At 54.2% G+C, this 12272-nt stretch overlaps 1 protein-coding gene across 5 annotated transcripts in view; it reads left to right on the forward strand.

Moving 5' to 3' along the window:
* Nucleotides 1-12272, forward strand: part of RBM19 (RNA binding motif protein 19) — a 105580-nt gene that overhangs the window by 72140 nt on the left and 21168 nt on the right. For 3 of the 5 annotated variants that reach the window (XM_085326148.1, XM_085326147.1, XM_085326149.1), the window contains exon 24: nt 2990-3114. The exons of the other annotated variants lie outside the window; for them this stretch is intronic. In XM_085326148.1, the coding sequence (XP_085182274.1) occupies nt 2990-3081 (92 nt within the window). In that variant the 3' untranslated portion in view covers nt 3082-3114. The remainder of the gene's footprint in view (nt 1-2989; nt 3115-12272) is intronic. 5 annotated transcript variants of the gene reach the window in all.

Genomic DNA, 12272 nt, shown 5'->3' on the forward strand with positions numbered 1-12272 from the left:
AGGAAGCCGCCTGGCCGCCCGCTGCGCTCCCGGGCGGCTCCGCACCTGAGCCGAGCCAAGGAATCTCCGGATGTGATCCTGTTTGCGCCGGGAATTGGGTGCAGCCCACCGAGGTTTTTTAGTGTTTCTTTGCCCGCGTCGTGCGGGGCTGTGCCCAAGCTCTGCGTCGCGTTGGAGCGGGCTGAGCGAGACTCGGGGTGTCAGCGCGTGCCGGGCCGGCGCTGGGGAGGGGGGCACTTCCGTGCGTGATATTACCTTTATTTGTTTCATATCGCAAATCCCAAACCTCAAGCCTGACCTCCTCCCGTTCGTGCGTGCTCCCAAGAAATCCACTTGGTTTTATTTTTTTACCAGCCCTTCCTTGCTTTGCCGCTTGATCCGCCCAGAGTGCGATGGAGCAGAGCCCTGCAACCCGCCAGCGCACGCGGCTGCAGGCGCTGCAGGGCTCCCGGCTCCGGGAGCGCCGTCAAACAGGTCGGGTCCGATTGTGCAACAGCCTGAAATACACYCTTCATCACACGCGTGTGTGCTTACACACCTCCTGCTCCACGCCAGATCCCTGATCGTCACGAGGATCTGTGCAAGGGTCTGGCGTGGAAGAAGTGGAGGATGGAGGGGGGGGAAGACGATATCTGCAAAGAAGTTGGAAATTAAGACCGCAATTGATGCTATTTCTAATTCCTGAATGCTCATGCGGGGAGCAGGAGGCATCGGGAGCCGGAGCCGGGCACGGCCGACCRCGGAGCTCGCGCATCCCCACGTTTTCGGTTGTCCCTCGTGCCTTCCGCCGCCGGAGCTGCCGCTGGGCCCCTTGCTTTAACGCTTCGGGTTCCCTCCTCTCCCGCTGGGAGCCTGCGGCTTTCYGCCGCCCACCGAAGGTCGGCTCCGGGTTGGAGCCGGGGGCTCGGGCGCCCCCGTCTCCCCTGCTTCCACCGCCGCTCTCGGGAGGGGAGGGAGCCGGATCCTGGCGTTCTGTCAAGGAATTAATTGAAAAATAAAATCATTAGATGGGAACTCCAGAAATGCAAAATTGTGAGAGGTAGGRGGAGGCAGAGGAGGGGGATGTGAGCTTTTGTCAGGTTAATTTCTTCTGTATTGATGTTTTGTGACATTTACTTGTTGTTTATCTCCCGCAGCAGCTGTAATACTAAAAGAAAATGCACAGCTTGTTCCATTTATTTATTTTACACCTTTTCTTCAGTCCTCTGGTATGTTTGTTTGTTTGAGAAACCCAGCGAGGCTTTTGATGTCGGAAAGCGGGATTTCAACAGCTGTTCGCCATGTGCTTCRCGGGAGCGCGAGCCGCCGGCTGGGGGCGAGCGGGGGGAGAGGGGCTGCCGGCTGGCTCCTGCCCGCACGGCGTTTCGTGCCCGTCGGGGACAAAGCAGCAGCGATTTTCCCCGTCGGCGTGTGGGCCGAGCGCCTTGGTTGCCGCCTCGGACCGRGTGCTAGTGTTGGGGGTTCGGGTGCTCGCTCAGGGGTGCAAGTTTTGTCCTGGTGCTTTGTGTCCCTTGACGCCCCTGCAGGCTTTGGTACTCGGGGCCGTGCAGGGCCGCGTGTCCGAAGCGGATCAGACCGTGCCTGGAAAGCTCCGTGCGGCTTCCAGGGTCAGCAGCAGCACGCAGATGCTGGCAGGGTCCTGGGGGACGGTGCTGCTGGCCAACGGCACGGGAGCAGCAAGGAGAACAGGTCCTTGGGCACGATGAGGGTCGRCTCGCTGGCGGCAGCGTGGAGGACCGAGGGGTGAGACAGTCCCAGGGCTTCTCACCAGATTTGGGTGATACAGGCTGAACCGTGGGGTCTGGAGATCGTGTGTCTCCACAACCACATGGATGGGTTTGTGTCCTGCCAGGAGCCTTGCTGCACCTAGCCTTGCATTTAGGTAGGTCCTACGACCTCTCCTTGACTCACGATCGACAAGCTGGGGTGAGTGAGACAGGCTGGCGTCACCGAGGGGTTTGAAGACGAGCCTGTGCACGCGGCGTGGCAGTTTGCTTCCCAGCAAAGCCTTAGAGCTGGGAACAAAGCTGCTCTTCGGGGCAGAGTTCCACTGCTGATGCTGGCCAGAAGGTGACCGGCCCATGCTTGATGTTTTGCCACATCTGCCCTTTGCGTTTCCACTTACTACCACCGCCACAGCTCAGTTACCTCCCTGCAGATCCAATTTCCAGAGGCTGTTGTGCTCTGCTAGAGCCTGCTTATTATGAAGAAGGAAATAATAGTTGAGGGACTCTAACCAGGAAGGGGATGAGGAGGGCTGGAGATAGAACTAATGAGGAGACWGGCTGGCAGCAACCACGCAGGGCCTGGAGCTGCCCCAGGGCTTGATGAGGCAGCTTCTTCTCTTCCTGGCTCCCTGTCTGGTGAGGAAAGCATCCATTGCCTTCTCACTTTCTCTCCTGACATGCTCTTATTTCCTCCTACCTCTGGCTGGTGGTTTCTTCTTTGCCTCTCCCAAACAGCCTTGTCTCCCCAAGAAGGTGGACCACATGCAATCCCAGCTCCTCTTGCACAAATCCTGAGGAGAGAGATCTGTCCAGCTGCCCAGACCCCCYCCATGGGCCTGCTCCACTGTCCCCAGCACTGTGATGACCAGGGACAGCCACCCCCAGCTCTGGCAGGCTCCTGCCCTGTTCTCTCCCCACTGCAGGTGATACCCTCGTATGGGAGGAGGCTGGAACAGGCTGTGCCTGGGCTTCCGCTGCTCCCGGTCTCCATTCCACATTGTAGCACTGGTGTGATCTTCTCAGTATCTTTGCCTAAGATACAGTCTACAAATAGAGCGTGTTGGCAGTAGTTTTGCTGCAAGATTGGTGGCTTCAAGCAGAGAGGCAGGAGGCAGCATGGAATTCCCCTGCTTAATCTGCTAAGAGTAACAGGCTCTGCCCAGCACAGACAGATCCTGTGTGGCTTCGGGCTGGGGTATCTCCTTGCCAGCGGTGTGCTTCAAGGCCTGGCTTGTGATTGTTGCCTTTCTTTTTCTGGACAGATTCCCCAAAGAAGAAAAAACGATCAGAGGTTTTGGATGAAATCATGGAGCACCTGGAAGAGGAAGAAAACGACAAAGAGGGGAACAACTAGCTGGTCTTTGGCAGCTGCCGAGTGTCTGGAGAGGTGGGTACRCGGGTACTAGGGACAGTGGCAGGAACAGCTAGACCTATAGGTAAAAATGTACTGGGCTGTGGCAAGGTTGGCAATACTGGGTGATACTGGAGGAGAACAAGACTTTTGGAACATGCATGGCATGGACATACAGCCCAAGAAGGGTGTAAATACGCAACTGCAGGGATCGAGGCAAGCGTGTCAGTACAGGCGCGGTAGTGATGAGAGAGCTACTTGGCAGCAGCTCAGAGACAGGTGACTCTTTGGTGAGCTGCACAGCCTTGAGGCCCTGCACAGGAGAAGGACAAGCACACTTTGAAGAAGGCAACAGCTCCTGATTTTCCTAATGATGCTCATCCACACATGCCGCAGCACTTTGGAAAGATTACACTCAGGGCTGCCCTGTGATCCCAGAGCACCCAGCTGGGGAAAGGCTTGGTATCCAAGTGCCTGGGATGGAGCAGATGTGCTGTTGTGAAATCTCCGAGCAGGTCAGAAGAACGAGGAGTTCCCAGGTCCTGCTGCCTGTTGGTGTTGTTGCTAAGGCTGGCTAGCCCCTGAGTTGGGATCCCACCCCACTGCCTCTCTTCACTTTCATCCCAGCAGGCTTTTTGCCATGGTCTCAGGGGATACAGCCCAGAATCGTGTTCAGTTCTACCATTTAGGCTCTAAATTGAAGCAAGTATGTACACTGCTTGTGTTGTTATGTGTTCCCCAGCCTCTCTTCTTCCCACAAAGAATGCTAGCAGAGCTGTCAAATTGCAAATTGTCCCTTGCTCTGTTTGTGGGAGAAACGATGAGCTGCCAAAAAAGAGCCTGTCTAGAGATCAACCTGCAGCTGCTGCCACAAAATGGACAGTTTGACAAATGCCTTTTCCTGGCCACCTTTTCCTGGCCACCGTTGATGACCTCCTTGGTTCACTGCAAGCGGACCATTCGCCCCAGGGTCACTCGGTTGCTTACTGGATGCTTGTGGGGCTGTCTGGCTGCTGGGCTTTTGGACCACACCTGGGTTTTTCTTCCACTGCTCATCTAAAAAGCAGCGTAGTTCTGTTACTGCTGCTCAAAGAGATCAGCAGACCCAGGGACTGGCAAGTGCAGGCCAGATGTCCCTGGATGCTGGGTTTGTAACAGCCTCACACCTCTTGGCAGAGGTTTCGTCATAGCCACAGTTATTTCTGCTCAGCTGGCCAGAGCAAAGTCATCAACACCTGCAGGGAAGGTGCTGGTGGCAGAGTAAGCCACAACGAGGTCCAGGTTTGACCAAAGAGGTCAAAGGCACCATGGAAGAGAGACATCAACCTTGTCCAGTGGCATGACTGACTTCTCCRTGGCTGGGTAACCTGACAGGGCAGCCTGAAGGGCAACGTTGCGCTCTCTAGCGAAATGTGCTCATTTGGCGAGGAGGATAGCTTGTCAGTCCCATTGGGAGAAAACTTTCAAAAGCAAAATAAAGTCAAGAAGAGAAGATAGAACGAAACAGAAGGCACGGAGGCCCGAGTGAAATGTGGTGGGACTCCAGCAATTGCACTGCTTTCTCCCTTTGGTTGGTTAAGTTACTTACAGTGTCTGGTTGGTGCTGTCTCAAGTACTGGTTGGCATTGCTCCTTCTTGGCATGTCTTCTTTTAGTTGCATCACTTGAGGCTAGAAAGCCGGAGACTGCATAGATTGGCAAGAGGGAGCCGGGCCTAAATAGCTCTCCTGCAGTCAAACAGTGTACAGTTTAGCTACCCTTCCACCTCGTCCTGAGACTGCCTAGCAAATCCTGCATGRATTCAATAGAGCTTAGGCAAGTTCATGAAGAATAAGCCCATCAGTAGCTATTAAAACACTGTAGTCCAGATGGAATTGCTGGGTTAGGATGTCCTYGAACTGATAGAGACTAAACAGGCACATGTGCCCTGTTTCTTAACTCTCTCCACCCCTCAAAGCGTTCACTACTGTCCTTGATTTGCTTTGTAGCTGGTGAGTTTCTGGGGCTTGCAAGGAAGGMAGGGTCATGGTGGCACTGTGCGTTTGCCTGTGCTTCTTCACGCTTTTGTGCGAGGGCCYGGGCAGCAGAGCTGACTCTTCTGCCTCGTCCTTCCCTACCCAGGGCCATGAGACTGGCACCCGTCCAGCCTGCCGCTTCGCTGGGCTTCACACTCAGCCCTGCTCACCGCTTTTCGGGAGGAAGAATCTTAACGTTCGTGGTTTTTTGATTGATTTTAATTAGACACCTCCTCCAAAAGGAAAAAGGAGGGAACACAGCGTCCAGACCTCTCCCTGTTCCCTGTTTCAATCTATGTGTCTGCTTGCTGCGAGCTCATCTCTCTTGCCGGTGGACAGAATAGCCAGTGCTTTCTGATGGGATGGAAACCCTGCCGTCCTGTGCAGAGAAACTCATGTAGGGGAAGAGAGTTAAGGGTACCCCGCTGGCGCGTTGCCTGCCGGGAGGTGATTCAGGATGTTGGATTGACAAATCCTACAGGTTGGAGGGAAAATTACTGCATTGCTTCCTCCAGCAGGACTGTGTTGTTTTCTCAACAGCGACAAGGAATGAATTTGACACGTTCTGGCTCCAATTTGTACAGCCACATAAATGACGTAGGTTCCTAAAGCCCATCAAAGTGGGACGACGTGGGCCCCRGGATGCCTCCGGCAAGGGCAGCCGGAGCGTGGCTCCGTTTAGCGGGGCAGCTCAGGAAAGGCGTCTCCCTATAAACCTGCTGGGTTTAAGAGGAGGTGCTATTGCGTGCGCTGCCGCTCTGGATGCCTCAAAAAGGGCCGCTGGGCTGCCCCTGGGGAGGGGGGGAAGTCGGAGCTGTCCTCCGTGCCGCCGGCAGGAAATCAGCCGGCGCTCCGTGGCGCGTGTTTGTGTGCGCGATCCGTGTTGCCGCCGGAGAGGCTGTTTTCCTCCCGGCAATATCTGCCTGTTGTTGCAAGGCGGTACCCAATACGCCTAGCAGTGGGATGCTCATAACCTTACTTATTACTGGACTTTGGTTAAACCCCCGGCCCCGGCGGCCTCCTGAGCAGCGAGTGCATCTGGGCCTGGAGCCGACCAATAACCTTCCCAGTGCGCCTGCCTTCCCGGGCTGCCGTAAGTGACGGAGGCATGCACAGCACCGCGGCTCTTCTGATAAAAGGGAAGGTGGTTACGTGACCACGGGAATAATCCGAGTTGGGTTAAATAACTGTCTGCTTCACGCAGTGCAGCTGGAATAACTGCCGGGGCCTCGAGATAACATTTGTTCCCCTGGAACAGCTCTAATTTAAGGATGCCTCCAGATGCGTGTGCTGTTAACAACTTCTCGAGAAGCCAGCCGGAGGAGAGGCGCGGGGAGGGGAAGCGGCGGCGCGGCAGGGAGAGGAGAGGTGGCGTTGGCTTGCGCGGCGGCGAGCCCGGGGCTTCCAGACGCCTCCGTGCCGTCGCCCGTCCCGGGTCTCCGGGGTTTAGCCGTCGCTGTGCCGTTTGCCGCGGCGTTTGCCAAAGCGGCGTTGCAGCTTTGGTGCCTGCAAACCTACCGCCCGGGCTTGCTCTTCCAATCAAGCTGAGCTTCCCTCGGGGCCGCGGTGCTGATCGGAAGCTGCCTTGAGGCTCACGAGCTCTGCCTGGCTTTTCGGGAAGGCCCGGAGAGGGAAACCACGAGTTGCGGCAAAGGTGGCCGCGGGGCGATGTGCTGCCCCTGTAATTCAGGCTGCAGCTCGGCGCCGAGCCCTGCTGCAGCTTCCACACCCTGCGCCGCTGCCCCGAACCACGCAGCACCCCGAGAGCGTTGCCGCGGCTGCGCGCTCGAGGGACAGACCCCCCAGAACTGGAGGGTGCCCCCTCGAGAGCCCTGCAGGGTCRCTAAGCTCGTCCCTCGCTGCAGCGTTTGCGCCCCCAGCGCAGTGTTTGGGCATCAGCCCTGCCCCACAGCAGGCASATACTGGCGCTCGTCGTATGTGTGGGTAAACTGAGGCACGGGTGTCGGAGCAGTGCTGTCAACGGGGGGGTCAGCGTGCCCCGTAACAGAGATGGGACATCAAGACGGCACTGAGCTCGTCGGGAAGCGGGGGCATCACTGCTTTCCTCCTCCTGCTCGGCGCTGGTACGTGGCGTTCCCGTCTCCTGATGCCTCCACTGCTCCCCGCTGCCTTTGCCGTCCGCGCCGCGGCGGGGGGATTGGAAAGGCGCGGAAGGACGGGAAACGTGTGGCACTGCGAAAGGGCAGCGGTGGGGAGAAACCTCCCAGGATTTGTAGGAAAAATGTTTCTGGGTAAAAGACTGGAGGGAGTCGGGTCAGGGCAGAAAGGTGGCCCAGCAGCCAGCCGGTCAAAGGGACAAGTAGCGGCTGGCGGTGGGCACGGACTGAGCGGAGGACGCGGGAGCTGGGCAGGCTCCCTGGCAGGCACGTGTGTCCCACAGCAAAGCTTTGCAAGGTTGAGGGTTGCGGTTGGTTTTTCCTTTTTTTTTTTTTTTCCTTTTTCCCCTTTTTTCCCCTCTCCTCATTGTCTTTTTGTGGCGGGGCAGATTTCTTGCTGAGCGTCTCTGAGGTCTGCAGCAGCGACGAGAAGGATTAGCGCAAGCAGAGCATGTAGGCTTTAGAGAACAGAGCAGAGTTTGGTTTCAACATCTAATTCAATTTGTTCTGCCGAGATTGAAATATGAAATGGTTGCCAGTCAAACGTTCAAAGGGGGAGGAGGGAGGGAAGAAGAGAGGGAGCCTTCTCAAATTTAAATTTTAATGAAAATTAATTTAACCCTTTGATATGTTTTAAAACATGTTATTTCCTTGTCTGGAAACAGACTAGAAAACATTCGTGAGGGCTTTTCTTCYCTGTACCTTCAAACATAACGACGATTTTCTTTTTCCCTTAATGATACTTATCTTGTTGAGCAGTTTGACATCGGTTAATTTTTCAGGCTATTTGGTATCAAAGAAATCTATTTGATGTGTCCGGGGTGGGGGGCTGTGTATGTGTGTTCGGATATATGCACGTACATTAATTATGAAAGTGCTGATCACAGCTCTGGAGTACAGTGTGAGTTAATTCCTAGTCTGCAAGAAAAGACTCCGCTTCTTTGTTATATATTGAGAATCCCACATATTGCACCCCTGAAATGACAGCAGGTTTGACGTGGGTTTTCGGAGCACAGGCATGTATCTGCTAATTAATTTGAATTCAAATGAAAGCCTAAGTAGGTCTTCGTGAAATTCATCACTCCCACTGCCTTTTTTGGGGGTCTGAAATGATCCTAATGATAAAAAAAAAATGCAAACTCTTTAACTGACCACGTAGTTAAACAGGGGAAATAGTCTCTCATTGGTCCCTATTGTATGCAGTACTTCTCAAGCTGAACACTATCTTAATACGCTTATTTTGTTCAGGAGTAAAAATAGTTACTTTTAGCCCAGGCAGTAACAATTACTCATAAAAGTTATTTTTTCTAGCAAATGATAATATAAGAACTGTTGTAATTAGGCTGTGGGATTGCTGATGAGGTCTAGCCCTCAACCTTTGGGGGCTGGCAGCTCGTTTGCCGAAGCTTCGTTGTATGTCAGCAGAGAACTCGGTGCTGTTGTGCACCAAGAGGCAGGGAAATGTAGAGCAGTTACAGTGGGAGAAAGCGGGACAGCTAATTCAGTTGAAAAACCACAAATTAACAGTCGACCCCATTTTGTGCAGGCTGCAGAGCAAGCTCCAGTCGTGGCTGTGGTTTGGGCTCCAGGCATGATTTTTTCCCATCCCTGTAACATGGAGYGATGGAGGGAAGAGGGCCCAATTGAGCCTTTTCTTCAGCATTTTGAAAGTAGGGGCTGGAGGCTGGCGTAAGGTTTTCCTCACCTCCATGCTCTTGGTTTTGATATTCTGAATATTGCAGGTGAAAGATGAGTGCAGGTCTTCCCACTGAAGTTTGAGCAGAGCTACCCCATCACTTTGCAGATTTTTCTGCACACCTGGAGCAGCATAAGAGGCTATATAGTTTGATGCACGTGGCACTCAATCAAAAAGGGCATTTATTCACCCATTTTAAAACATGTCAGCAGGGTATCTAAGCAAACCTCTGGGACAAAAAGCAATCCTCCCCATGAAGGCTGGAATAGTTGCAGCTCATACCCTTGCCCGTTGCCAGGGATGCAGAAAGAGCTTAAATCTCCATCCTTGGAGAGGTTCTAAAGCTGCCTGGATAGGGTCCTGGGCAACATGACTAGGTGACCCTGCTTGAGCAGGGGAGTTGGTCTAGATGATCTCCAGAGATCCCTTCAAACCTCACCATTCTGTGATTGTAAGCTGTATGTTGGCTTGGTGTCATTCAGGTTGCAAGGAGGAGCAGCCTCAGAATGATGATGGTTTGCTGCACCATGCTACGTGCTGCAGAGGAGCTGGCAAAAGCAGAAAGCACCTGGAGCAGAGTCAGATGGTCCCTGCCTGGGGTCAGCCTGCGARTAGCTCAGTGCAGATCCTGTTGGGTTCAGCTGTGATTGAAAGGGCATGAAGATTCAGTTTGAGAGAAAATATTGGTTCAAACAAATAGGTTGTTGGTTGATTCCTCGATCATCCAGAGCACAGCTGTCCTGGAGGCTTTCTGCAGTGGTAGCGGTGGAGATGCACGTGGTAGGAGGAGGTGCTTCTCAGTRTATGTAAATTAGAAGGAAATGCGTTATCAGCAAAATAGTGCACTACAGATGAGCACGGGTTCTTCAGTGAGTGCGTGTGGAGAACCTGGGACATTGGTAACCATCTCCTTGCTCTGCCACTGTTATCTTCATAACCTTGGGCACGTGACTGGTGGTGACCTCCTGTCTCACTTGCGCTTTCAGTGTAGGTGCCACTTGTGACCAGTCACCCTAAGCTGCCTTGTGGTCCTTGTAGAGATTTGGGCACTTTTAGGATACGATGCTGATCTGCTTTGGGAGTCGATTTCAGGATGAGAAGCATTGCGTCCGGGATGTGCTGATTTCTCCCCGCTGATTCTAGAGGGAGCCTTGGATGAACAGCCTGGCTTCAAGCTTCTGGTCTTGGCCGGGTTATTGCACCCTTCAGTCTATGGGTGAGAGAACCAGAGGTGTAGTCCTGACAGCTGCATGAATTGTTTTGGGCTGCAGCAGCAGAAGTCTGGCGAGTGTCTCCTGGCTAGTGTAAGACACCACTGCATTGGGTATCCACCTTGCTTTCTCCTGAGGACTACTGCCCATGGGCCAGGGATGGGGAAGGGAGCAGTTAAGAGTGGTTAATATTAGCTGAGAATGTTAATAGTGGTTGGCTTTGTACTGATCTGAGCTGGGGAGAACTGACATAATGTTTTCACCTCTGCCGTACCAAGGCACAGCTGCTTCCCTAATTGTCCATGTTCTGCCCGTCAGAGAACTTAAATTGGTGGTTTTCGCTTTTGTGATTCACATTCCTCCTCGCTGCCTTTCCACTGGGGTGGATCCCTGCACAGCCAAGTTAAGCCCTGCTGACAAGCAACTTGCTTGTCTCTTAATTCCTACAACCCCTGGGATGTGGTGCRTAGTCCCCATGGGGTCCACAGATCCCGGCTTGAAAGCCACCGCCCTGACAGGTGGATTTTTGCCGAGTTGTGATGGCTACACGCAGAGGGAGACACTGGAAGGATGGACGGCAGCAGTAGCTGTGGCAGCTGCTGACTCTTCCCTGTGCAYCCGCCGTATCCCCCTCTCAGGGCTTTCTTTGGAATTGGATTAGGATATTATTCAAATGCATCCTTTTTACTGAATTAGAGGGTTAACGGATTTTAATGTAAAACTAGCTTTACTTTATTGCTGCCTGTTGCCAGAGGCCTCTGTGGGCTGTTATCTACTTAAGGGGACAGCAACCAAGGTARCGCAGAGAGAATATTGAATGTGCCCAGATTTTTCTAGGTGCTGCAGGTCCCTCYGTTTTCAGGGCTGCCCGTTTCAGAGGAGCGATGGTTCTCGCTGCTCCCTCCAAGCCAGGCTGTGTTAAGGTGCCCTATTTGATTGCTCAAAATGACTCATCGGCTTCGGAGAAGTCTTGACCGCGATCCGTGTTGTTTTTGCAAGCTGTCCTGCGCCTCAGACAGGAGGAGGCGGGGGGCTCCGCGCACGTGGGCAGGCAGGTAGCGTCCGGGGCCGCGAGCCGTTGTTCTCCTGGGCTGCGTGCTTGAATTGCCGCTGCTCAAAGCGCTGTGTGAYCTGCCAGAGTCGTTCACCTGCCGTCGCTGTGCCCAGATCCAGGTGATTTCTTTCCATCTCTATTGCACCTGTGCTGGCCGGAGCATAAATCAGAAATTTCAGCTGTTCCCCTCAGCTGTTCTCAGTCCTGCCTTTGCAGAAGGGAGTCTTCTTCCCAGACATCTGCCTGGCTTGCAGCAGAGAGCTCTAGGAAGCACTGAGAGAGGAAACCGAGTGTGTCTCTTTGCAGCAGACGCTGTAGATGCCATTTGCCAGCCCRCTGCCAGGGATGCAAGAAGAGCTTAAATCTCCCTGCGTTACTGCGCCGTGCTCGCTGCTTGCCAGCCCGAGCTGCAGCCGGCTGCCAGCTCCTTGTGGGAGCGGCGTTATCTCAAGCCTTTCCTCCTGCAGTTTGGTGTTGGCAGCCATTCCCGTCTCCAGGCTTTGCCTGTCTGCTCGCAGAGGCAGGAAGCGCGGTGTCTGCGTGTACCTGAAGCAAGCTTCCTGAGCGAGATGCGGCAGGACAGATCCAGTACGGGTTTGGCCTTTAAAAGACCAGACATGCTAGTGCTTCGGTTGCCGCTCCTTTGCGATAGCGTGGATCAGAGGATACGCTCCTAAGGCGGATGCTGCTTCCCGATGAGCACGCTTTCACGTGGAGACCTTCCCCTCGCTGCCTCGATTTCCCCGTTTGTGAAATATTACCTGCAGGTGGACGCAGCTGCGTAACGTGCGCAGTGCCGAACTCCGCTGCTCGCCGTCCAGGTCCCTGCTGGGCGTGCAGGTGTGCTGCAAACTTGGTTTTTAACTAGCGGTCGGGGCTTGCTTTTCTTCGGCTCATAGTTGTATTCCGTCCCCCTTCCTTGTGCCCCTCGCAATTCCGCACCCCGTTTGCTTCTCTTCTCCCCTGCTGCAGAATTGGCAAAGACGATGGCGTAGCCCGTTGGTGCCCCCAGCCCGCCAGCCTCACGTGCCCGGGCTGCCTGTGCCGCGCACCGAGTCCCTTCTTTACGTTTCCTGCAGCCGGCATTAAAATATTCTGACTG

This window comes from Rhea americana, unplaced genomic scaffold (genome assembly GCF_003343005.1).
Source record: "Rhea americana isolate MKP2758 unplaced genomic scaffold, rheAme1 scaffold_128, whole genome shotgun sequence".
NCBI classification, from domain to species: Eukaryota; Metazoa; Chordata; class Aves; order Rheiformes; family Rheidae; genus Rhea; species Rhea americana.